This window comes from Ambystoma mexicanum, chromosome 3p, assembly GCF_040938575.1.
Source record: "Ambystoma mexicanum isolate Mex_15411 chromosome 3p, UKY_AmexF1_1, whole genome shotgun sequence".
NCBI classification, from domain to species: domain Eukaryota; kingdom Metazoa; phylum Chordata; class Amphibia; order Caudata; family Ambystomatidae; genus Ambystoma; species Ambystoma mexicanum.
In genome coordinates, this window is record NC_090925.1 from 663949387 (window position 1) to 663975929 (window position 26543).

Here is a 26543-nt window from a genome sequence, read left to right on the forward strand (position 1 = left end):
AATATGTCGGTTTAGGAGCGAACAAGACCCCAAAGTTGGGAAAGTTTCACAAACTTTCACCATGGCAGAAAGAATTTTCACACCACGTTTGCACAGTACCTTAATGATGAAGAAAAGCTATAGCTGAGGCAGTTGTTCCTGGCAGTTCCTGCAGATCTCGCTGTTCCTGAGCTTCTGTCGTGGGGATAAGAAGGAGGACATAGGGAGGTTCCTGCACTACTCAGGGAAGAGGCCACATGCTTGGCTAAGCGTCAGTTTTAAAGTGTGAGTGCTTCAAAGTCCACAAACTGGTATCCTTCTCACTGGCTATCCGGTTTTCAACAGCACTCTGAAGAAAATTCGACCAGTATGGAGATGGTGTCCAGGTGGCTTACGAGTTGGTTGTTCCCACCAGCTCAAGGGAAGAAGTCGTCCTTGAAGGAGCTTCCCTGTCGAAGGAGTTTCAGGCAATTCGGACCTGCAGCCGGGCTTCACTGGGCAAACCAACAGTCCAGGAGTTGCAGCAGTAATTTCCTTTCAGCTCGTCTTCGGTTCTTTCTTTCCAGTGGTCGACTCTGCCTTCCAGTCCTGGACACTCGCCTTTTAAACAGTTTTCTCCCATTTATTCCAGCCTAACTGTCACTCACCCAGCAGGGTGGCTGTCCTTGCCGGACAGTCAGCCAGCCAATCACACTAGAGTGCATTTAGGTCTCCTAGGAGACTAGGCACAGGGAGTTTCGGGCACCTCCCTCACATCCTGTCCACCGCAGACACTTAGGCACCAGACGAGGGCTTCAGCACTGAAGCCCGCCAAAGGGCATCAAACAAAGGGACCAAACCTGGTTTGGTGGACAGAGTTAAACACAAGCAGGACCTTTCCTAAAAGAAACGGCAAAAAAGATGACCGAGACTGTTTTTAAAGAGGGGTCAAGGGAGCCATATTGAAAAACATGGCGAACCCGATTATTAGCTACTGGTGTTCGCGGTCGGGAAAAATCATGGTAGTCTGTTCTAAAACCACTGCCACCAGCCACGTCAAGAGGAACTGGTAACATTTACTGTTACATGAGTGTTCAGACGCAGGGGATGCTAAGCAACCCGTCCAGCGCTCTATAGGAAGATAGTGCGTGCTGGGTCTATGAATTTAAAAGGACTAGTAAAGTCAATTTAACTTCACATGCTCTGGGAGACAGGAGTCAGTCCCAGAGAAGGTATTTAAACTTGGGGAGTCTGAAAGACACCCCTGTGCCATTGCAGTAATGGTGTTGTGTGACACACAAGAACAAAATGATGCCTATGGAGTTGTTTTAAACGCCATAACTAAAGAACACAACAGTAAAAAACACATCAAAATGCATGGAAGAGTGGAAATAAAAGGCTCACACTCTTCCCGGGTAAAACTTAAAATCCTAGAAATCCAGCAAAGTTGCTGGGGGTCTCGAAAGGTAAGGAAAATTAGCACAATCTTCCATGCCCAAAGCGCTTGCCTAAGATAAACATATTCCACATCTTTTGAAGCGTCCTCTCTGATGCAAGCCTTGTGGTGGTCCTTCATTTGGAACTTATCTTTCATAATGAAGAGGTGGTGGAGATAACCCTATATCAAGGTAATAATGCCATTAGGACAAGTTTGAGCCACATTGCAGTAACAGAGCTTCCTTTAACATCCCTGATTGTTCAGAGGGATACAATTCTTGGAAGTCAGAGATTGGTTCTGTAGAGAGATCTTTACATCGTTTATAGTGTGCCATGATGCATTACTCAGTTTAACCTTCACAATCTGATAGTGTGTATATTGTTAAAGTTCAATTTGTTTGATGGTCCAGGCATACTAGCTGTGGTAGCTGGTAATCAATATGTCTTCTGTTTAATTATTATCATTGGCTTTACCAAGAATATTTTGTGTTGGCTTTTCATATGGGTGCCCCATATCTGCTTTTTTGAATTCGGGTAAAGTAAAATCTTTCCATCCATGTGAATGTTGTGACTTAGACAAAAAGACATAGCTTTCTTTTTCTAACTCACCCCTTCTCTAAGTAACTGTTCATATTTCATAGTGCCACCTCCTGAAATCATATGCCAGCATTAATGTTGGCAGGCTCTGTAGGCATGATGTCCCTGTGTTTTGAACATAAAAACATCAACCATGCTTAATTGGTTGAGGACAACTTCAACCCTCAGAGAGACCTCTTAGTGCTGCAAACATATGTTTATTTTGAACCACCGCCATATGTTGTGCAGAAGATATGATTCTGCATCTTCATGTAGGTGTAGGGGCTCCCAGGAGATTCCTTAGAAGGCATACATGTGCAATGGGATCCCTGAGGTCGCTTCTATCAAGTTTAATCTGGTATTCATGGGTGTGTTTGACTTGAACCAAGACTTTAAAATCCCTGTTAGTTTCCATGGTGTTTACACAATAAGCAAATGATCTCCACGTGGTTGTTATGGGATAACTGTTTTTTTTTTTTTAAATTCTTGACAAAACAGGAAATAATAGCTGCACTACGATGTTAGGTTCGAATCTAGCCCTCTCTTGCTTTCGGTCTCGCCCTCCTTCTCGCTCTGCCTCCCTCTCTCTATTTCTTCCTTTTGCTGTCCCCCATTGCCTCCAGCTCGTCCTCTCCCTCTGTATTTCGTGTGAGAGCCTCACTGAGAACCCACACGCCCCCTTTCTCTGCAGCTCTCCAGGTATTTGACAGTTGGAGGGACTGAGCGAGGCAGCAGGCTGTAGCTGCTGGTGAACCGTTGACTTAGAGGACAGGAATTAGAAATTTCATTTAACACTTTTGAAGACAAGAGCATGTTGTGAAAGAATATGAACATAATAAACATCAAATAAAAACGATACAACACATGAAGTAAAGTTAATATAAAATCAATGCAGATTGAAATCCAAAAACAACTGACAATCACATCTTCACCACTCAACAATTAAAAGTAACATCAATGTAGATAAGCACTTAGCAGCCAAGCTGGGATTGGGCATTTTATTCCAGGCCAGCCTTCTCAGAGTGTTCAAATAATACCACAACCATATCCATCAGTAAACCTTTCTGCAGAGTAAACAAAAGAATACCCACAAATGTTCTCACACACATCCTCCAGTCCCATAGAAGACAACAGAGGGCATTTGAGAGATTTGGAGCAAATGGCAGGCCCTCCTTAGCCAGTATGCTATCTATACACGGTGCCCTCAGTTAGTCATTTCTTGGATGCAATCATTGAAAATGTTCATGAGCCACCATAGACGACTGGAAACTGAAGCACCTTATGTTAACTGATAATGCCCATCTCTTTAGGCTTTTGGCCAAAGGCAATTTGTTGAATCTAGCTAGAGAAGACAGATTCCATTCATGCGGCCTAGTCCAATACACAAGTAAGGTTCTTGAAAGGGATCTGCCCTAAAGACATCCAGCATGAGACAAGTGCAATCCCTTCAAGAGCTCCCTCCACTCCTCTCATATTCTTTTGCATCTCTCGTTTCTTGTGTCAACCTTGCTGAAAATGGTGTTTCTGTTGAATAAGTAAATTCGAACAAGGGAGCTAATGCTGTATGTGTTTAATAAATACTAGGTATTGGGCCTATATACAATTAGGAATACTATTTGATTATGTGTGCCAACACAAAGGTAAAACTAAACTTCAGTAGTTCGTGGGGGTGCAGACATACAAGGGAATCTAGTTTCTCGTGTCATAACTTTGACAACAGTCGCGTAACTTGCAATGCTAATTGAGGTTACTTGAATTTGACATACTACTTGCCCAACTAAAAGTCATGCAAATAAAGCATTATTTTCTTTATTGTGCAATGGTTTATGAACACAGTAAAACCTTTCAAAAAATAAAATGTGTTAATAAATGCAAATACATGATTAATTGCAAGCCTCACTGTACATAACTATCAGTTATGCATACACAAATCTCCTTTAAAAATGTGCATAGTTTTAAAATCAATGCATTACTATTCCCCTCAAGAAATGTCTACCATAAGCTCTCATCGCCCACTTCAAAGTTCATTTACATAGCTTTCTTAAAAAGCAAAAATAAAAAGTATTCTGTCATGAACATCTAGACTCAGATCTATCAATATGGCGGTTCATAATTTGGGGTTTGTCTGTATAATCACACCAATCTGTATGAACAGAATATATATATTTTTTTTAAAAAAAACTGTTGTTTTGCATATATAGCACTTTAATGCATTAACTCCACCTTTTTGCACTTTTGCACTTCAACGAGTAGGAAAAATCCCTTCTGCTTATCCGGTGGAAGATTTCTAGATTTGCTGCTATTTGTTAAGTACTTGTTCTGTATGAAATCTGTACACCACACACAAAGGTGTTAGTTTTTTTGTGATATTTCAAGAATCGTGTAATGGTCTTAATGTCTGCTGAATTTTATACATACAATAAGTATATGTTTTGAATACATTGTTTTTATGAGAAAAGCAAGTTTAAGGTATTGTGCAGCATTTGCTCCCTATCAGCACATTTGCCATAGTTGGCTGACTGGTCTGCACGGTAGAGGGAGTGGTAGCCTAACGCTCGCCTGTATTATTTTGTCCTTAATTGACAAGATACACATTTCTTAGTTCAAATTCAGGTATGTTAGGGTGAATTCTAAGAAGGAGAGGCAAGGCGATCGCCATGTTTTTTGGCACTCATGTTAGAACTGCCCAACTGGAGTCCTGGACCTCATGTGCTGCTTGTGATCCCGAATGCAATTGTTGGGGTAACTGATGAATGCAATAATCAGGCTTAGAAACTCTCTTGTTAGCTTCCTCTTTTTTGGCTTATGACACCACCATCGTGACACCCCCCCCACCCACTCCTCCCCCAACGACCAGTCAGCTGTCGTATTGCAGCCAGGAAAATCAGACCTGTGAAAACAATGCAACCCTGATCTCCACATACCTTGGGTACCCCGCTGCTAGTGATGCTAGTCAGAGTGGTACATATAGGGGAAGCTAAGAGCCAGGCCCATGAGGTGGTTATCTTTGGCTATTTAGGTGGGTTTCTTCATTGCCGCAAATGCTGTGATCTCTTTTTTAATAAAAGGCATTAAATGACAGTTCCGTGTGTCCCATATTGGACCGTGATTGGTAGTTCTTAATTCTGCACTCCGCAATGAATGACCTCAAAATCTCTGACGCGGAAAGATGAGCAGATCATTAGGTGTGGGTTCGTTCAGATCCGTTAATTGTTATTCCTAATTTTGCCCGTGTGGCTTTGTTTGTGCATACCACCTATTGAAATACTATTTGCAAGTCATAAGTTAATGGAGGATGGCACAGGGAAAATGTGCTTGTCTTGGAAGCAATGCCACACAGAGCAACAGAGGTGCATATCCCGGATCCAACAGAACTAAGTTATTAAGTGCATTATAATAAAAAATAAACAATACCCACAAAGGCAATTTGGAAACTGCAATATGGCCAGGCTATTCGACATATCTGGCGACCATATTATTGAGTAAGGAATGAGTTTGGCTTTTAGTGCTGGTTTATTGGAGGTTAAAACTGAATCTTCCAGCTTTGGAGCACGTGAGATGCTGCTTAACCACATATCTCTTCAGTAGGAGCATTTAAAAATAGAAGAAAAACAGGATCTTACCGCAAGGCCAGCTCCAGCACTGCCCTATAGTCAATATAAAAAGGAGAATTAGCAGTGAACAATATCATATTCAAAGACCCTGTACCAATTCAGTGTTACTCATCCCTGATTAGAAATGCTCAATTTGTATATCTCATATTGGCTGACAATATTTATTAATGTCATAGTACAACATGTTTTTAAGCAATAACAGGAAAGATGTATTGTAAAATCTGCACCAGAGTCACGAACCCACCATACCAACAAAGAAACATTATCAGGGGGCATTATCTGAAATGAGGGATTGTTAGTGGTTGGCTTACAGGGAGAGCAGTCATTTCTCATTGTATCCTTTTATAATAGAAAAAAGTGCCCATACTACACACGGGTTCTGTAGATAGACATGATAACATTCTCATCAATTGTTGATAATCAATGATCCTGTAGGTCACTGTTCCAAGTCGCTTATCACTTGATGTGCTTTGCACTCTGAAGTAAACTGCATTGAGAATGGGCATGTGTGGCTGGGTGACATACCCTGGAGCAGACGTGGAGGGGAGGCGAGAGTTGGCATGCTGCAACATTCTGGCACCTTCCCCACCTGTCGCCTCACCCTGGCGGATGCAGTGTGTTACGGAGCAAATATCTCAAATGGTGTGTCCTAGGGCCTTGAAATTTGGTTTGACAGTTCCAAAAGGGACCTTTGATTTATATTCCTCACATTGAGATTCTTAAAATTAACTTAGTATGGTACTTCTACTACCATATTGATGTTTTGCCGATTTCAAGCAACCGTCTTGTGTGAAGGGGCTGAAATCCAAGGACAGGGTCGGGGTATCCAAATATCATGTAGCCAGTAATGTCTTCATGATCTTAACCGGGAACTATGGAACATTCGGTGCGGATTGGTTGAACAGTATGGAATTGTATAAGAAACAAACTAGCGGATGTTCTGCTTTATATATAGAACGGTAGAGATAGAGAAGAGATTGATGTATTTACTGTATCGGTTTGTGTAAGTTAATAGGACAATGAACATGGTTTTGCTATGGGGGTAACCTCCATGCAGCAGTCTTACACATCAAACGCTCTCTTAAATGGGGATAAGTATGCTACATTCCAGAGGTATGGGTGTACAGATAACCAGGGAGCAAACCCTCTAAAAGAAAACCATCTGGAGAGGGCTTACATGATTGTGATTCCTCTCAAGGACATCACTAATAGCACAAGGGTGATGGCTCTGGTAAGATTACATCTTGGTTAACTGTGCTGGCATGGATGGTTTTGTGAACGAGTCGAGGAAGATGTGTGCCTTGCCGCAGCATGGGAAGAGGGCAGGGATAGATGGTCCTTTGCTTCAGCATCTTTGGCAGGCTTCTAAATCGGTCATTGCATTTTGAACTAATTGTCGGGCATGCGGTTTGGCTTATCACAGTTCAGTTGCAGTAATGAAGACAGGAAAAGGTGAAAGCCTGGGTGGCTGTTTTGCAGAATTTGCTGGGCAACAGCTTTCAATTAACGCTTCATATAGTTAATATGCTGCAACATTGGGAAGAGCTATTTTCTATGTGAAAAGAGAATGCATTGGCGACCAATAAGAATTTTAAGAAATGCACATGGGGACATAATCTTCTGTGAGTAGGAGACTTCTGGGAGCTGAAAGGGACTGGGCATTGACATGCTTTCATCAGCATTAATCAGTTTGAACTATGTATGGTTTTATGTTGTTTATATAATTATAATACATGGCAGCCTGCAGTATCTGTATAAAAGCCTAGAAATAATTGTATCATTACAAACTAGTTGTGACATAATATCTGACCTGTAATACAAACATGAACTAAGAAAAAGTGTCTGATTCTGAAGACACTCCCGTCCCCTGCACACCATCAAAGCTGAAATAAATCAGTCAATACAATGTTTAGATTTTCATATATGTATAATAAACAAATAATGAAGCACACATAAATGCATAGGTAGTTACAAGTTAACAATTGAATATAGACATAACGTAACAGGCTTCACATATGGCCATCATGAAATAAAGAAGAACAAAGAAATAATGTTCTTCTGATGAGATGAACTTTTCAAGCTCTATGCGTTTCGGGGAAACACCCCTTCTTCAGGAGCAAAACAATCTGCAATCACATATATACACAAAGTTATCAGTCAACTCATAATTCAACAGAATTTCAATATATTCGAACCAATCATTACAGTTGTTATCACTAGACAGAATTCCAAAAGATCGTTCTATTTTACAAGTAATTCGTTATTGTTCCACTGTGCCATCTCTTCATGCATAGTGTGTCCTCATTTACACGTGGTATGACTCCAATAAGTGAAACTAAAAGTGAAAAAATTAAGAAAGTCAATGGGCCTCATTACAACTCAGGCGTTAAGGGTTAACGCCACCGTTAACCCTTAACGCCTGATTCTGATTTTAACGCCTGCTTTTAAAATCCATGGCGCTAACCTGCCATGGTGCTAATTACGCCGCCGTAATTTACGGCGGCGTAATTAGCGCCTTCCCCACTCCCATTAGCACCTTCCCCACTCCCATTATGCCCTATGGGGCAAAAATGGGAATGGGGAAGGGAAAATGGGAAATGGGGATTTACCGCCCCACTCACCTTGGAATGGGGCGGTAAATCCGCCATCCACCATGGTGTAAACGGAGTTTACACCATGGTGGTAAAGTTGGTGCACTTAGCACCAAGGTTGTAATGAGGCCCAATACCTCTAATGTGCCTGTCAGCTGGAACGTGTTCAACATAATCTACAGGAGAATGTGTGCTTCTCATAAGACACCGGTGCAAGATATGCACAGTTCCACACCAAGTAAAATCTCTTGTGGTTCTGAAGTAGCTACTGCTGAATCAAATCAAAGGGTGGTCTATGGAGAGTATCAAAGATAATCAGTTAGGGTAAGATCTTCTAAATCTACTTTCACCCTGATGAAATTAGTTATGAAAAAATGCTTACCCAAATCCCATTTGGGTACTTCTGATCAAAGTACATCCTCAAAGGAAAGAGAATATTGTGGTCCACACGGTGAAATTGAATTAATGTGCCTAAGGTCACTGTCTCAGAAATTTTAGGATCTCTTCACCAAATCTTATGTGCTAATAGTGGAGCCCAACATGCACACAACTCAGAGTTCTAAAGAAACTATTACACAAAGAAAATGCAGTCAAAGCCCATTTCTACCAAATAAGCCACCTAGATAATAGGTTTCAAGTGGAGTGTTATTTACTGCGCTTGTTATACAAAGTGACTCTCATTTAACGTGTCCAATACACCCCACGTCAATCTTGCACTCTCCGGCTGACACCAATGTATGCACCCCATTTGTGTGTCAAGTGTAAAAGCACTTAAACACTCCTATGAGCGTGCTGATTCAATCAAAGAAACAAACATCAAAATGACACGTTACTATTTACTGGACAAAAATAAACAAACGCTCGAAATACATAAAACCTGCACACAAACGTGAATGTATATGCTTTCCTTTTTAATAAAACACGTTAAATGAAAGTCACTTTGTATAACAAGCGCAGGAGGTAAATAACTCTCCACTTGAAACCTATTATCTAGGTGGCTTATTTGGTAGAAATGGGCTCTGATTGCATACGTTATAAAGGAACTCGGTTTTCAGTCTTACTCCTCTATTTGGTCACAAAACTCCTGAGTGTCTTGCAATATCCTTATAATGAAAAGTAGGGGTACATTATCCCATATATAGTTTGCATCCATTCAATGTCAGAAAGTGTCTTGGCTGGTGGATAACTTTGTACATTGTTACCAAGGTTGGAATTTCTGAAGGAGACCAGCTATACAATGGTTGTATTACAGACCCACAACATTTCACCTCTGACATTTAGAAATATGGCTTTAGTGGTGTGACCTAGACAGAAGCCAATAGTTCCATTGCCTATAAGATCAATGAGTTACATGTAGTGTGACTGTTGTTGGATGATGGCTTTTCTTGATGTCTTATTTTGAAGGGGAACTGAAGAGAAGAAGCTATGGTTCGAGATGCCAATCTGACCAGAATTTGTTTAATCGTGGTGAGAATTATTTAGCATTTAACATCTTTGAGTGGCTGGAATTTGATAAGGGCAGCTTTGTGTTGATCATTGACATGAACAGTGCTGCGTTAGATGAGGATTTTCTACATGAGGAATTTTGGCTGCCGGGATTTTGATGCAAATGTGGGTGAATATGGTTAGGAAAAGACTGGCTGCTATAACATTGTCACACCAAAATACAGACTGTGTCTGTCCTTAGCTGTTTAGAGGGGAACATGTCTTTGATGGCAGTATGCAGGTTGTTAGATGTGCAGTGGTAGATCAACAGTCTTTTTTGAACTATTTACCATCTATATTTCTTTTAAAGCTATATTTTTTTTTTGGGTGGAGCATGTCAAGTTCCAGGGATGATTAAAATGTCTGGTTGCCCTGTAACTATCATGGAGTTACTTGTTTCTGCAGTTCTGCAGTGGTGTATTTTTGTGTGACAGTGTCACACACAGTTTCCCATTGCATGCTTGAGAATTATTTGTATTATTGTGGATCAGATGGTTGGTTGACATCAGAGTTCGGTAAAATCTGTTGCCTCTAAATGGCTTAAGAGATGGATTGGAATGGGCTGATGAGGTTTGGGGGGCTGCTGATACGGTATGGCATAGGGGGAAACAGGTGAAAGCAATGCACAGATGTGGGTGTAGTAAGGATGAGGAATTTTGTAAGTCTGCACAATGTAAAGGAAGTGGTTTTAGGTCTGACTGGTGTATCTAATAGCTGGGCTTGCTCTAAAGGCATTTATGGTTATTGATGATTGATGATTTGGAAAGCATAGAGCAACAGAGAAGGTGTATATGAAGGTGGAGCTTAAGTTGATGTTCTGAAGATCAAGGTAATGTTGATGGATGTAGTGGACACAAGTGAAGAGGTTGGCAGTATATATTTGTATGTTAGCAGCTGACTTTTTCACTTTGTGGCAAATGAGCTGGAGCTACTTTACAGAGCTGCCTATTTTATGTTAAAACCATAGGACTGGGAGGGCTCCCCTGCAAGTCCACAAGAACATCATGTGTACACTTTCCTTATGATTTCTCATATACATTGTAATCAATATTCCAATCCCTCTTGTGTGAGATGAAATCGATGCATCATCTTCACACCATGCTTACTTACTGCCGACTACAGGCTAGCAGGAAATCCCCTAAGGTTTGATGAATACATAGAAACACAAACATACCCATTTTAGGAAAATCAGAGGCTGTCCTTACCAGAACGTTACTGACTGTCTTCAAAAGACCCCCCTAAAGGAGAGATGAAAAGAGTATTTATAGCTGGACAATCGGCATATTGTATAAGAACTATCAACATGAAGTGCAGCACAAATTGTGTTCATCTAGACATATTAAATGTGAGGAAGTATTTCACAATTTATAGTAGAGCAGTGTTTAAGCACTGTTAGTTACATGGAAAGTACAGTATCAGTGCCACGCATACAGAGTCTCTTGGTATCCTTCTTAGTTTACATTTCATCATAATGGCACATTGAACAAAAAATCATTGATTTAACACAGCTTCACATGTGCCAGACTTCAGTTCTTCTGGGGTTCACATATCCAATGGGTATTTAGTAGAGAATATTGTTGCAAATAATACAAGGTGTGATGTGGTTGCCTGAAATTTAGCTTAGGGTATACGATCTAACATCACCTCTTAATGACAGGGAATGTGTGGTGCGATGAAAAAACTATTAGGCCCTGTTATTAGGGACCATTGACAGTGTTAGTATTGCCCCAGCATGGATTCATAACAATGGTGTTTCATACACAGGTATAAGTGTGCAACAATGTGTTATTTTTTCCTTTAAGTCTTCACCACTATTTGTGATGCAGGATAGTGGGACAGCCAATGAGCAAGTTAGGCCACGCTCACAAATATGCCTAGGTGCTCAGAAGAATGCTTTACAATACCTCTACAACTTTTTTGTTTTCTCTCTCGATTCTCTACTGTTAAACAGATCACATTAATGTCCCGCCATTAGTGGAGACAGGCATATCACTAGAGCCACCTTTAACTATTATTGCAGAGCCTATTCCTTTGTTAAGGGCAGTTTCCAACTACAAGAAGAACATCATATATGTTATTTGATTGAAAATTAAAGACTATGGACTAAATGAGAGAGGGTGTATGTCTCGATGGCTGTGAGCTTCTTCATTCAGGCTGAGCTAATAGACTGTATGGGATTCGACATGCCACTCAAGTCACTGCTTTAAGATACATAGATCACATAACAACTATCCCTACAGCCATATACTGGCTCTTTCGACCATACATAAATGAATTCAAGGCTCTGACATACTTAATGGACTAACTAAAGAGGGCCAAAACTAAACTACTTAAACCAATTATATATGATGTTCTTCATTCTCCCAATGGGATGTAAATATGCAGTGCTAGATGCAGAATGTTGATTAGTGAGTTCTGTGTTTCTACTTGTAAGGAGATCCTGCTCTCCATATGGGAGGGTCAACATGCCACAGTGGGGGTACCAAGACACGAAGCACCGCACTCCATCTTTTTCCACTGCTTGGTTGATAAAATTGGTGCATCTATCTGTCAGGAGGGAAGAGGACCGCAGTGAAGCACTCCAGAAATGATCTTCAGTGGCTTCATGCAGCAATGAAGACAATGACCCGCACAATCGTTTGTATACAAACCCGGAAACCTCAAGAGAGATTTCCTGAAGCCTGAAGTAGGAGAAATGTTGGGCTGCAAGGAGGGGTTCAGGCTCCAGTCACAGAGAAACTATGGGCCTCATTACGACCCAGGCGCTGGACCATGATGCTATTAGCACCATGGTCCATGCCGGTCTCCGGCATGGTGGATGGCGGAATTACCGCCCCATCACAAGGTTGGTTGGGGCGGTAATTCCCCATTCACCATTTGCCCTTCCCCTTTTTTCCCCATAGGGCATAATGGGGATGGGAAGGCGCTAATTACAGCACCGTAAATTACGGTTGCCGTAATTAGCTCCAAGGTCCCTTAGCGGGTTGGATTTTAACGCCTGCAAAAAGCAGGCGTTAAAGCCTCCAACCCGCTAAGAGACCTTGTAATCAGGCGCTAATGGTTTAACGGCGCCAACGCTCTTTCCGGCGCCGTTAAACCATTAGCGCCAGGGTCGTAATGAGGCCCTATATGTCTCAATTCACTACCCTTGCCCCCAGAAGCCTTCTGTTGGTTCTTCAGGAACTGGGCTTGCAACTCAAACTGTTTTGTATGTGCCCTTTGTGAAGAATGAGAACTCAACCACTATGTTTTTAATAGCCCCTGCCACCTGGAAGTCTTGGAATTGGAGACCTGTTTGAAAACAAGTTCATCTGGCTGTGATTGATTTTTATATCAGCGAGTGCTTCTCATTATCCTACAGAATAATGGGTTCCAATGAGATACTGGAATAGGAAAGGAACTCTCAGATTGGTACCCCTAGGAACTATCACACAAGGAAAATGTTCTTATATAGAGTCAGGATATCTAAAACATGTTTATTGGCTCCCTGACCATTGCCTACCCTTCTTTAATGTTAACTCTCAGAATAAACACTAGTGGCACTTATTCAAATACCTTGCTGGTTATAGCTTAACCTGCAAAAGAGTGCAAGGCCTAACAGTGTTTGTCTTTCATCTCACATTGGTTGGATAATGGTCTGCACAGACTAATATGGTCTGTGAAATTGGGTGGGCCTGAACAAATTGTGTTCATATGTATTGGCGTATGTAGCACTCTGGAGGGGGGATCTACATTCCATAGTACTACTGACCGAGCTGCCTTACCAAAACACCTTTTTCACACCCGTCATACAACTGGGTCTCAAAGTTTACATAGAGTCGAAGAAGCTTGGCCAGTCCGGTGCATGTAGTGCTTTAAAGTATCTTGTTTTATATTAATTGCACTTACAGTATGATGCACCAGGTGGGTGATGGGTACGTCTTCAAATTTTGATACATTTTTTCTTTTTTATTGCAGGCCTCTTATACTGCTGCTCTGTCTTTTGGATGTTCATCTTCTTATGACCACTAACAGGTTTTTCCTGTTTGTCCTTGCCTGGTTTGTGCTGGGATTATTTTTGTTTTTGTGGTATATTAAGATGCTTTCTTTTTTGTATTAGTAACACATCTAATGAATATGTCCTCTATGAAAACCAGGACAGTGGATCAATTGAATCTGATTTCTTGGAATGTAAATGGTTTAAATAACCCAGTACTTTCTTGCCTTAAATCTATTTCCTGTGATGTGGCCTTGCTTCAAGAGACTCATCTCACTGATGATGAAGAAAGTAAACTTAGACAGGGCTGGGTGTGGCAGCAAAAGGGGTGTTTCTATACTTTAAAAAAAAAAACATACCATTAAAGGTCCTATCCAGCAATACAGATGCTGAGGGCAGACTTGTTTCTATTAAAGTTAAAATTCAAAACACTGTGGTTTTGTTGTGCCCTGTGTATGCTCCAAATTCTGACAACCCCCTTTTTCATGGATGGACTTGATCAACATATCCAAACTGTAATGTTGATACTGTCATCTTGGGAGCGGACTTTAACATGTTTATGGGCCCAATGCTTGACTGCTTCAATGGGGATAGATTAAGAATGTCAACAAGTAGTAAGCGGTTGCTCGATAGCTTGAAGGCTGAACTTCACCTGGCTGATATTTTGCATCTAGACCATCCATCGGAAAAAAGGATTACAGCTTTCACTCTGCATTTCATGACGTCTACTCACGTATTGATTTATTTTTTTTACTTCAGGGCGTGTGACACCTAGCTGCTAAGACTCAGGCATTGAAGTCATTGGGATTACTGATCATGCCCCGTGTCAATGCGCCTCTCATTGCGATACACTCTGACTAAAACTTTTGTGTGGAGGATAAACACGGCTGTCATACAGAATGACCACCAGGAGGATGAGTTTGTGAGTGAAATTGAAAACATTATTGCTATTAATAGGACTGATTATGTCACCATTTCTTCAGTTTGGGAATCCATGAAGTGCTATATATGGGGTATTTTGATGTCGAAGACAGGTCGCGACAGGAAGGAGGAAGAAAAGAATTTGAAGATACTGTCCCAGGAGGCAAAAGCTCTTGAAAAATGCTATGTTGTGAGCGATGGCCCAGAAGTGAGATCTAAGCTTATAAAGAAGAAGTATGAACGGAACAAGATCTTTTCTGACACGGTCGGCTATGCATGGTTCAGGAGTAAAATTATTATTTTCTTTTAGAAAATTGTGAGAAGGCTGGAAGACTGCTTGCGCATAGGTTGAAGGTAGCAGAGAGTGAATGGACCATCATGGTTGTGAGCGATACAGGAGATAAAGTAATACTAATTCATAAAGACATTAATAGGGTGCTTAGAGGGTTTTATGAATGCCTCTATCAATCTGAGTAAACAAGTGGGCATGACACAATTACATCCTTTTTTAATCAGACTTCAATTCCTCAGTTGTTGGATGACCTTGCTATTTCATTAGACATCCTGATATCCGCAAGACATCCGTTCTGCAGGTTCTATGCTGAGAGGAGTCAAGACGCCTGGTACCAATGGGTTGCCAGCTGATTCTATCGATCTTGCTAGACGTATACGCCACTTTGGTATAAAATGGGTGACTGCCAGATACCATGAAGCATGCCCAAGGGACAATCTTGTTGAAGAAAGACAAGTCTCCAACATGATGTGAGACTTATAGGGCGATTAGGCTGGATAATATGGATTGTAAGCTATTGGCGAAAATACTAGCCAAAAGGTTAGAGTCAGTTGTGCCAGTGCCGGTGCATGAGAACCAAGTGGGCTTTGTCACAGCAAGGCCAGTGGTGGATAACATGAGGAAGCTGCTCCTGACAATTGACAAAGGAACTAAGCTGGAGTTTCCAGTAGCAGCAGTATCTCTAGATGTGGAGACGGCTTTCGATACGATTCAGTGGTCTCACCTGTTTGAATGTTATGTTATGTTGTTATGTTACTTGGCATTTATGTAGCGCTCTATATATCATTGGTATGACCTCAAATCGCTGGTAGGTTGAACACCCTCGGGAACTGTAGTTCTGGGCAGTAGAGAGAGACAGAGTTGCAGGGTGTGTGGGATCACCGGATATGTGTGCAGCTGATGTAATTGCCGGGTGGCAGCTGCATCCTAGCGATAGGTGTGGTGTTGGAGATATCAGTTGTATGTGTGCAGTCTGGTCGGGGGACACCTAGACTACGCTCTGGGCCAATGCTGAGAAAGAGGATCCTCCGATCCTGACGGAGTTGGTGGTTGGGATCACTAAAAGGAGTGCAGAGCTTGATCTTAGAGAGCGGGTGGGAGCTAAGGTTTTAGCTTATGTTGCAGGTATAGAGGGCCGGTCTTGTGCACTGAATGATGAGTGATGCACAGGGTCTTGAAAGTGGCCCTTCGTCCAACTGGGAGCCAGTGGAGGGTTCTGGAGGGGTGTGGTCTCTTGGACATAGGGCGAGTAGCATTTTAGCAGCAGCGTTTTGTGTTCTTTGGAGTTTGTTTAGGTGGTATGCAGGGACTCCTAGGTAAAGGGAGTTTGCATAGTCGAGTTTCGACATTACAATGGACATGATGGCGGCAAGTCTGTTCGGGAAGGAGAGGTAGGGAAAGATGTGACTGAATTTTGAGATGGTAGTGACAAGATTTAGATACGTAGTTGATCTGTTGGGAGAGGGTTAGGTCAGAGTTCATAGTGCATGCAATGTTTTTTACTGAGACGGAGAGGGTTGGTGGTAAGCCCATGGAAGGGGGCCAATGGAGTGGACGAGGGATAAGCTCAGTGCTGCCGCACACCATCATTGTGTTTTAGCTGGGTTTAGGAGGAGGTGGTTTGCGGTCATCCAACGGTCGATATCTAGGAGGAAGGCTGCGAGGTCCTACTGAGGGTTGTCAACTGAGTTGTGGAGTTTAAGGATGATTTGGGCATCATCGGCATAGTTGTAACACAGGATATTGTGCATGCGGATGATTCCAGGGATGGTGGACATGTAGAGGTTGAATAGGAGAGCTGATAGACAGCGCCATGTGGTACTCCAGTATTAACTGGGCGAGCAGCCGAGACAAAAGGGGAGAGGAGCGTTATTTGTTTCCTGTTGTTAAGGAAGGAGGCGATCCATTTGAGCGCGGTTCCACAGATTCCTAGGGAGTGGAAGCGGTCAAGGAGGATTGAATGTTTAATCGTGTGGAAGGCCGCAGACAGGTCGAGGAAAATTAGTGCAGCACATCCTGCAGAGTCAGCAGTGATCTTAAGATCATCACAAATTGAGGTAAGAATGGTTTTGGTTCCATGTTGCGGTCTGAAACCTGATTGGGTGGGGTCAAGGAGGTCGTTAAATTCGACAAAGGCGTTTAGTTGGGAGTATGCAGTTCGGTCGATGAGTTTTGTAAGGAATCTGGTGTTCGAGATGGGACAGTAACTTTTGGGGATTAGGGGGTCAAAGGATGTTTTTGTAAGAAGAGGCTTGACATGTGCAATTTTGAAAGCATCGGGAAAGATTCCAGAGGTGAGGGAGTCATTTAGGTTGGTTCCTGCATGCTCTCCTGCGCAAGTGGACGAGAATATTTATTTGAGGACTGAGGCAGGGCAGGGGTCTAGGGGGGAACCAGAGGGTTTTCAAGCAGATATAAGGTCAAGAAATTCTCCTCTGGAAATTGGTTTGAAGGAGTCAAAGTTCGGTAGGTAGGGGGTTGCAGCAGCGGACGGGGGGTGGTTGTTGGATTGGACAGTGTTTGGGGCAGGGAGAGGAGGGACAGTTTGTTGTTAAGGGAAGTCGTTCTGTCGAGAGCAGTGGTGTAGAAGTGGAGGGAGAAAGAGTCGCAGAGCGATTGTGATGGAGTAGATTGGGCAGAGGTACAAGCGGGTTTGACAAATTCAAATATGATTCTGTGGAGTTCTTTGCTGTGGTTTGCACAGCTGAGGATCCAATTGTTGAAGTGGGCTTTTTTGGCTTTTCGGATTTCTGCTTTGTAGTTCCGATGGTGCAAGGCGAAGGTGGATCTACTGAGACTGCTTTTTTTCTGCTCGCCATTTGCCTTACAATGATTTATTTAGTTTTTTGGCATTCCTAAGTTCATAGGTTAACCATTTGGGAAATGGTCCGAGGCGTGAGGAGGTGTGGCATGAGTGAGTGAGCGGGATTAGTGAGTCTTTGAGCCATGAGTCGAAGGAGTCGATGGTTAAAGATCCTCAGTGGGTGTTGTAGGGGGTTTAAGAAGCAGGGCTTCGGCTAGGTCAGGGAGATTTTGAGTTTTTTCCAGCATTTTCAGTGAAGGGGGTGTGGGATGGAGGGTTGGGGTAGGGGTAGGGGAGGGGATGGAGAAAGGGACAACAAAATGGTCAGACCAGATGAGTGGTAAGGGGGGGCTAGAAGTATCAGGTCATGGGAACTGAAGATAGTGTCTAGAGTGCACCCTTTATAATGAGTTGGGCCGTTCATGTGGAGAGAGAGGTTGAGCGCATCAAGACTGTTGACCAGTGAAAAGGTCATGGGGTTGGTGGGGATGTACAACCAGTTATTGTAGTCTCCTTGGAGAGTCAGGGAGGGGTGATTTACTTGAATGGTGGCTACAGAATCACAGAGGTTGGTTGTGAAATGCCTGTCGTAGCCAGGGGGTCTGTAAATGATTAGGAAGCTGTGGGAGAAAGTCGGCGGTAGTGAGAGTTTAACGAAAAAAAGGGGATTTGGCCAGTGTTTCAGGTGTTGGGTGTGCCTTTTTATGCACACCCCAGCACCGGTGGGCTCACTAATGGCCTTGTTTCCGATTCCATCTGGCTGAAAAAGGGGACAAGGCAGGTATATTCGCTTTCTGCCTTGTTGTTTCTTCTGACAATGCAGCCGTTGTCAGTGATGCTGAGGACTGATGAAAATATTTGTGACCCTGGAAGAGGTGGATGCTTGTGAAGGAGTCAGCGGGAGTCGGTATGCAGTTTGTAACAAACTTTTATTCAAAACTTACATCACTCTGTACATAGAAGAAACAACAGAAGTGGTAGAGCCTGCTCGGTCCTCGTAAAGCTCGGATTCCGCGGATGTGTCAGAGTTCAATTTGGTTTCTTAACCAGGACCTCAACGGTACTCCCGCAGCTCGGAAAACAAACAACAAAAAGAAAGGTGCCACAAACGCTAGTTTTCAACCTTCCAGTCAGTTGTCTGGCTCGGTAGTCCAAAAAGAAATGCACTCTCTACATAAGGGTTCCGGCTTCAGCCTTCCAGCCGGAGTCCCGCAATGCCTTTTCAGCCAGCGGATTGAACTTGTAGACATGGGAACCCGGCTTTTCCTCCTCAACTGGTTTTGTGTCTAGGTGGTCACAAAGGGATACAGAGCTACGCGGTTCCTGCTGCTCTGGCTCTTAATGTACCCAACGGAAATCTCCTGGTGCCTCACTCCATTCCTCCGTGATGTCGGCCCAAGTATGCGGCTGCAAAGAGAGAGAACGTTTGAGTCTCTGCGTTCCAGTTTTAACCCATGCACCACCTCTTCCATCTCATTTGCCTACTCCCGTCCCTCTAATGAGGCCGTTAACACCAACTCCCATTTTCCCCACCTGCAGTGGTTCCCTCCTCCTCCTCGCCCAGACCCTGGTTCTGTATTTAACCTTGAAAAGCCCCACCCCTCTCTTCTCTGTGTGGGTGCGTATTCATACGGTAGGGCCGTTTTATGTTTATAGTGTATTCTCCTGCTCACCGTCCATTTCCTGGTTCCCTGTTTCTGACCTTCGTGGTGGCATCTGGGATATGTAGTACATGAATCAGGTGTCTCTGCACTATGCTTTGGGTAGCCCGCCTCTGGTCGGGTCTCTGTTGTCAACCCTTCGGTCATTGCCCCCGAGTACGGTGCATTACGACATTCCCGCTGGTCCTCTGAGTTAACTGCCTCATGCCTGGACAGGTTGTTGGAACCGTAGCTTCTACGGGTTTGAGCGTATCGTTAACCATCTTGCAATGTTCCAACAAGATCTGCCTTCCTGCAGATGATCCACTCGTGGCTGTGCGTGACCCCAAATCTAGCATTACGCATCTGATGGATGACATCCAGGCCTGCTCTGAAGTATCCAGCTACAAGGTCAAATGGAGCACGTTTGAGATACTTCCTATCAATAGCACATGCATGGAATACATGATTGATCAGCTGGAGTTTATCTGGTGACCAGGGAAGATGAAATACTTGGGTGTTTGGATTGGCCCAGAGGTGAAGTTGTTGCATAAGATCAACTTTGACATCATCCTGCCTAAACTGAGGACTGATATAGACAGATGGTCACTTCTGAACCAATGGGGCAACATAAATAGCATCAAAAAGAACATGAGGGCCAATTACATCCTTTCAGTGTTTCCACTCAAGAATTCAAAATGTATCTTCAAGGAACTTGATGTGCTTATACAGGAATTCTTGTGGGATGGCAAACCACCCAGGATGGCACTGTCGAAGATGCAACTCCCATTGAAGCAAGGTGGCATGAGTTGGCAGAAATTCTTTGATTGTCATCTTGCATTCACCATTAAGAATGTGTGTCATGTGGGGATGATTAATCCGGACCAGTGGGATAAATTAAAATTGGAATCTAACAGGGTATCTCAACTGGAACCACGGGCCTTGTTGACAAACATTTTGAGGGCATCCTGCTCACTGAGTCCTCCTACAGCTTTTTTTGCTGGAGTGCTGATGCTGCATATCACAACCTTTGGGCAGCTGACCATTCCTGTTCCATGAAGCATCCATTTGGCTGTACCTGGCTTTGACTATACAGAGTAAAGTCTTCTTCAAGTCATCCTAGTTTATGGGTGGTACTCAATACATTAAAGACGTGTTCAAGAATGGAACATTGATTCCCTTTACACATATGTGCAGGGTATTTGATTTGAGCGATTGCAGCTCTGCGTAATACAGCCAGCTAGGAGGGATCTTTGCTGCAAAGCTTGCTCATGCTGAACCATTAACAATGCAAAGTGTGGCCTGGTGTGATAGAACTTTGTCTACGAGCATTCCATCCCGCAGCCACTACGTACAGGGTTCTTGTGTATAATCACAAAGGGGAGTCTGAGCTTGCCAATGTCTGGGCTGGTGATTCACCCTTGCTGCTGGCTGAGATGCTATAACAATCTCCGTTTGGCCAGCATGGCAGCATGGACTGGGGTCTAAAATTCCCTTTAGCACATATTGGACCCCAGAACAAATGTTTAAGAGACACCTTTCAGAGAGTGACCAATGCTGGAAATGTAAGCAGGCAATGGGTACAGCAAAGCTAGAGGCTTTTGGGAAGGGGTCTGGGAGAGGTAGAGCCTGGCACTGAGCTGTACCATTCCAGATAAAGCTTCCCTTTGGATTTTTAGTGATGTGCCTTTATTGGTGGATCTGCTCTTATCAATTAAGTTTTGCCTGCTTCTGAGCTGCATTCTTTCAAAAAGGATGGTCCTACGTGCATGGAAATCATCCAATTCCTTCTGTTTCAATGATTGGTCGAGGAGTTGTTGACCGTGTCCACGTGCGAGAGGACCATTTTCAAGTAAACTGGAGACACTGATCCATTTACTGACATGGAGACTATTCCTGCCTGTATATGGCTGATATGCCTTTGCGATGTGCTTTTTGATACATTATCATCCATGTCATTTTGATTGCACCGTTGTTCTTCTATTGGAGTCATTCTGTAAATGCTATGTTCATGGTTTTATCATTTACGTTTTTTTCTTTCTCTTACACCTCAGCATCATATTTAACCTGCTTGCTATAACCTGATTGTTCGATTGCCCGCCAGCACTGATTCTAATGTTTATGTTTTTACTGGATTATTTTTGCAAATTGTATTGTTTTTTGCTTTTGGTATTTGAAATGAAAAAAAAAAAAGTTAAATCCCACAGATGTCCTACCTAGCCTATGTCAGAACAACTCCACGCCAGGCCAATGATAAAAAGTTCCACTTGTCCATGACCATTTGTCAATTCTGTTTGAATTCCAGACTGGCTTTTCAATATCTAAAATCTTGGGCATTTGGCACTCTCTCTGGTTTTCAATGCATGCTATCAATTAGGGTTTGCACCCTTGTGCTTACTTTGTATTGTTTCCCATGATAAATAGAATCCTTATGTTCTGTTGATGCCTACCTTTATTTTTTCAGCAGACACTACTAGCTAGTCTGGGAATTACGAGACTAATCCAACTATCATGACTGGTTCTGTATTTTACTCAGAACAGAGTTATTGTTCAGTCTTAGGAATCTTGTGCTTGCTACAAATACATGGGGTACTAACTGAAACCCGATTCTATCCTTTACTGCTCTGTGCAAAACAAATGTTTCCTATGAGGTGTGAAATCATTGAATTTCCCGGAGCAGGATGATTCTGGGTTGCTATTTCTTCTCTGCAGATCAACTTCTCCTCCTGAATCTGTTGTTGTTGGGTGGAGGGAAGGGGTCTAAAACCTGTGGCTTTCCTCATGCTTTGGACAATGAATCCCATAATTCCTCACCATGACATATCTGGCTAAGGGTGTTTGTAGTGTTAGTCCAAAACATCTAGCAAGTCAAAGGTCACAGACGCCAAGTATAGGGAGTCTTCCTAGCTCAGCTCTGTCTGTGACAAGATATACTGCATTAATATACAGATTCCCTCTTGCCTGCCCTTGTATTCTTGCTGTGTACTTGTTTGTAAGTGCTTATTGGAAATTATTGGTGCCGTTTGCCATCAATATGTAAAATCATTAGTTTCTCTTCTTTTGCATTTATTGTTGTTAGCCAGTTGAAATTAACTGTTTGATGCATTATTGGAACCACGATAATTAAAAGAGAAACTCACCACAATGCTACCAGCAGCACCCACTGCACCACCCTATGAGAGAGAAGAGTAGCAGTCTTTAGAACATGACATTTTTGAAATTGATGCTTCTCAAAGTGTTTAAGAAGCTGACGTTAAATGTTGTGACTGCTGCATGCAGGTGAATGTGGCTGGTCTCTGTTTGCACATGTCGATAGATGCCACCAGTCATTATATATGCTCGCTAGGTAGGAGGTGGACAGTATTTTTTCATATAAGTAAATAACGATCTTTTCAGGTTGCGTATGTGTTCATTAGTATTTTTGGAGAATGAGTCACAGGTGGGTCTCTTTTTCTGTAATTGCAGATGTGTGGAGTTCCCGACAGTTATAAGGCAAGCTGCATATAATCGGGGGAACATGTTTCTCATATTTATTCCTAGTGATCACAAAGGACAGAGATACGTAGGAACCTCTTAATAGTTAATTGCTATTTTAATGGACATTTAATGTGGGAAAATGTCATCTAGTCTGAGGTTCACACCGTTTTTAGTCCAACAGAAGCATGTAACAGTGGCAGGTTGTGAAAACTGCATTATGGTTGTCTTTTCATGCCACCTTGTAACGCCACAACACATACTTGATTTTTGCACCAACATTTCTGAATGTATTTTCACATACATGCATGGTTCCTATTATATGTGATCCAAAGTTGCATACGTATCACAAATGTATTGGTTTTGTCCTTCCAGATTGAAACCGCTGCCAGTGGCTATGTGTGGATGCTTGGACGTGTTTGTGCAACAAAGCTGATTCATGAAGTGGAGAACAGTAATTTACTTTCTTAATGAATGACAAGAGGTGAATTTATCTGATTGCTAAATGTTCAAAGGTGTAAGCATTTGACCGCTGATGTGCGTGCATGTGACATTGGGCCTCATTCCGAGATTGGAGGTAGGCATGGCGCTATTTGCGCCATTGCTGCCTCCAATACCAGGTCCGGCACTGTTCTTGTTCAATGGGGACTTACCGGTCCATTCCGACTCTGGAGGGTCCGGTAAATCACCATTGAACAAACCATTCCTCTTTCCCATTTGAGCCCCCATAGGACTCAATGGGGGGGGGCGCTAATGATGGGCTCGCGAATAGCAAGCCCGTTATTAGCGCCCTGGTCCCTTAGCGGGACCCGTAAAGGATGGTGGTCCGACCACACAACCCTTATAGTTCCTGCTAAAGGACCTCGGAATTGGGCGGTAGGGGATTACCGGCACCGGTCTCCTTACCGGTGCTGGTAATCCCTTACCGCCGAACTCATAATGACCCCCATTGTCTGTGCTAATGCCACACTATTATGTGCCTTGTGGCTTTAGTTAGAAACTTAGCAAGCTGTATGCCTCAATAATACAGCATTGTATCTCTGGAGTGTGTGTGAAGAGTGGCATTGGTGAAGTTTGTTATGGTTCCAAGGATCTCATTGCTGGCTATGCCATTTTGTGTTTGACTGTGTTGGATCTCAAGAGGCTTTTGGGGGTTTTGACTAGTATTTGCACTCTATTGATCCCCTTTGCAAGTGTGCTGTAAGGAGGGTTTTGGAGATTGTTTTGCAGCCTTGTTTGCATGTTTTTCACAATTTTGTTTGTCATGCTTGTCGGTGTCGGGCTGGGAGGATCCACTTCTTTTAAGGAAGCATGATTGAGCTATCACTGTTGGTGTTTGAATGTCACTCCATCACCAATTGCAAAAGTGCATTTAGCGGCCCTTACTTTCTGGGTTGTTCAGTCCAATGAACTTGATTAGAGTGTGTTCTTTTAGGGCAGAGAACGTTAATAAGAAATCTCAGTGTGAGTGTATCAAAACAAATTGAATACATGTAATAGTGGGCAGAATGAGTGGCACTAAAGGTGATTCCGAGTGAGGTCTCTGATGTTAATTGCTCATTACAGTAAGGCTGTACACTTTGGCTAGGCAGTTTCTATTCCTTTTGACAACCTGCAAAGAGGCAAGGGTACCCGGGTAAGACTGGCCATGTCAATAGCAGTGTGGGAGAAGATTGTGCCTTTGCACATTGCAGAGGACAGGTGATGCATTGAGATTGTGTGTTTACATTAAATGTTTTAGGTCTGCAGAGGTAACACCTGGATTCTGTAAATGCAGTACATGAGTCATGTTTTGGGAGATCATGCTTTCTACAGAACATACATGGTTACCTGTGGGGCTTCCGGTACTTTGAATTACAGAGGAGGGGCAATGGCAGCTGTAATGTATATCTAAATGAAGTACGTTCCAAAAGGAAAGGCCCCCAAACCTCAAGCTGAGTAAGGTGGAAGATTTAGAATCCCTCAATAATTTGTACCCGGCTCATTGCAGAGCCTCCTCTGGTATATATGCTTAACCGTGTATCGAAACATATTAACGCTGCTATAATCACTCCTAATATCAACATTTTGTTTAAACATGTATTTTACCAGTAAACCAGTCACTAAGTAGAGAACGTCATGAGCAGCAATTCCAATGCCTCTCAAAAAGACACTCTGAAAGAGAACAAAAGGGAGAAATGATAAACACAATGCAATACAGGTGATCAACAGCTCCACACATCTCCATTCAGGTATTAAAGAGGTCACTAATAATTTAGAAGCTGACTCCATTACACAAACTACCAATAGAAACAATGAATGCACATGCTGAGTGACAACAGGACTTGATTATTTCAGCAGCCATTTGCAAATTAAGCGATACGGCCTTGATTGTAAAATAATTGTGATATTGGTGAATGATTTAAGCATGATGACCATACTTTTGACAGTATAAAAAGTAATCTTCCAAGGCACACATGGTAGTTTGTAATGAATTGCTTTTTCTTTTTTTCCCATTTCAGTGGCATTGTAGCACCAGCTATTAATTATATTGATAAGGAGAAAGAATGGGCTGAAAAATTAAGGCGGGTCAATATACTCTGTGTTGTTTAGCAGCCATTTTAGGGCAGAGTATTAGTATCATTTGTAATCACATTGGTTATTAGGCTGTGGAATGCACTCTGGAGGGTTTCTTCACCAACCAAACTCGACCATCACCAATGATAGTTGACCACTTGTCTACCTTTGCCGGCCAGGGTTGAACATCGCCAGATCATAGTGGACCATTGACAGACCATGGTCCAACATCATCGGATCATAATCGACAATAGCCAACAATGGTTGACAATGATCAGCCATTGGCAGATCATTGTTGACCATCCCCAGCTATAATTAAACATTGTGAACCATGCCTTGCTAATGCCAAATATTGTCAACCATTACCAGACGATGGTCAACCATCAACAGACTATACTCCATGTACTGATCATGACCAACCATTACCAAGCAGAACCGAACATTATCAACAATAGTCAATACTTCATTAAGCATTGCCAACCATGACTGGCTAAGGTCTTGAATCACCTACCACAGTCAACCATTGCCGACAAGCACCATGCAAACCACTTCCAACCACTCTTGAGTTTCCCAATTCGTGCTACTATTCATCAACATCAATGTGTTTTGAAGAAAATGCTGCACAATATCGAAGACTTCAGCCTGAAGCAGCTGTGATATTGTCAACAAAGAACCAAAACCTACTGTCAGACACCAAAAGTGTGCTATTTGTTATTAACCAAAGAAAAAAGACGCCTCTTAATTTCTCCAATCTGGTTAAAAGCCTCAACATAAAATTGCAGCACACAAGCCAAGAAAAGCACTTGTGCTTATTTAACATGTAGTTAACGTTATAATTTACCCAATACATTCGTTGCACATTTTTTATTTCACGTAGATAGTATTATTCTCTGATACCTGTATCCCATCCACTGTAGTCGCCACTAAGACATTTCACACATGAGTCATGGTATGACCCAAAGATTCTGGTATGCACATTTTCTTTGAAAGGAAAACATTTTGATTCAATAGTTCCAGGACAAATGTGATGCTTGGGAACATTGCTGGTTTGCTGTGTGATAGTGCGCATGCACTATGATGCATATAAAGCCAAAAGGCCTTACACTACATACATGTTTTTTCAGTATTGTCCTGTATATGTTTGCATTTTAAAGCAGCATTCCAAAAAGCGGTCAAAGTCTGCAGTCAATCCTCATTTTCTGCCCACATCAGAATACTAA

General features: G+C 42.5%; 1 protein-coding gene across 9 annotated transcripts in view; it reads right to left on the reverse strand.

The window, feature by feature from the left end:
• Window positions 1-26543, reverse strand: part of LOC138580695 (uncharacterized) — a 583872-nt gene that overhangs the window by 493632 nt on the left and 63697 nt on the right. For all 9 annotated transcript variants that reach the window (XM_069651438.1, XM_069651437.1, XM_069651436.1 and 6 more), the window contains exons 8-11: window positions 24856-24921; window positions 22434-22466; window positions 10867-10899; window positions 5595-5618 (exon numbers count right to left, since the gene is read on the reverse strand). In XM_069651438.1, coding sequence (XP_069507539.1) covers window positions 5595-5618; window positions 10867-10899; window positions 22434-22466; window positions 24856-24921 — 156 coding nt within the window. The remainder of the gene's footprint in view (window positions 1-5594; window positions 5619-10866; window positions 10900-22433; window positions 22467-24855; window positions 24922-26543) is intronic.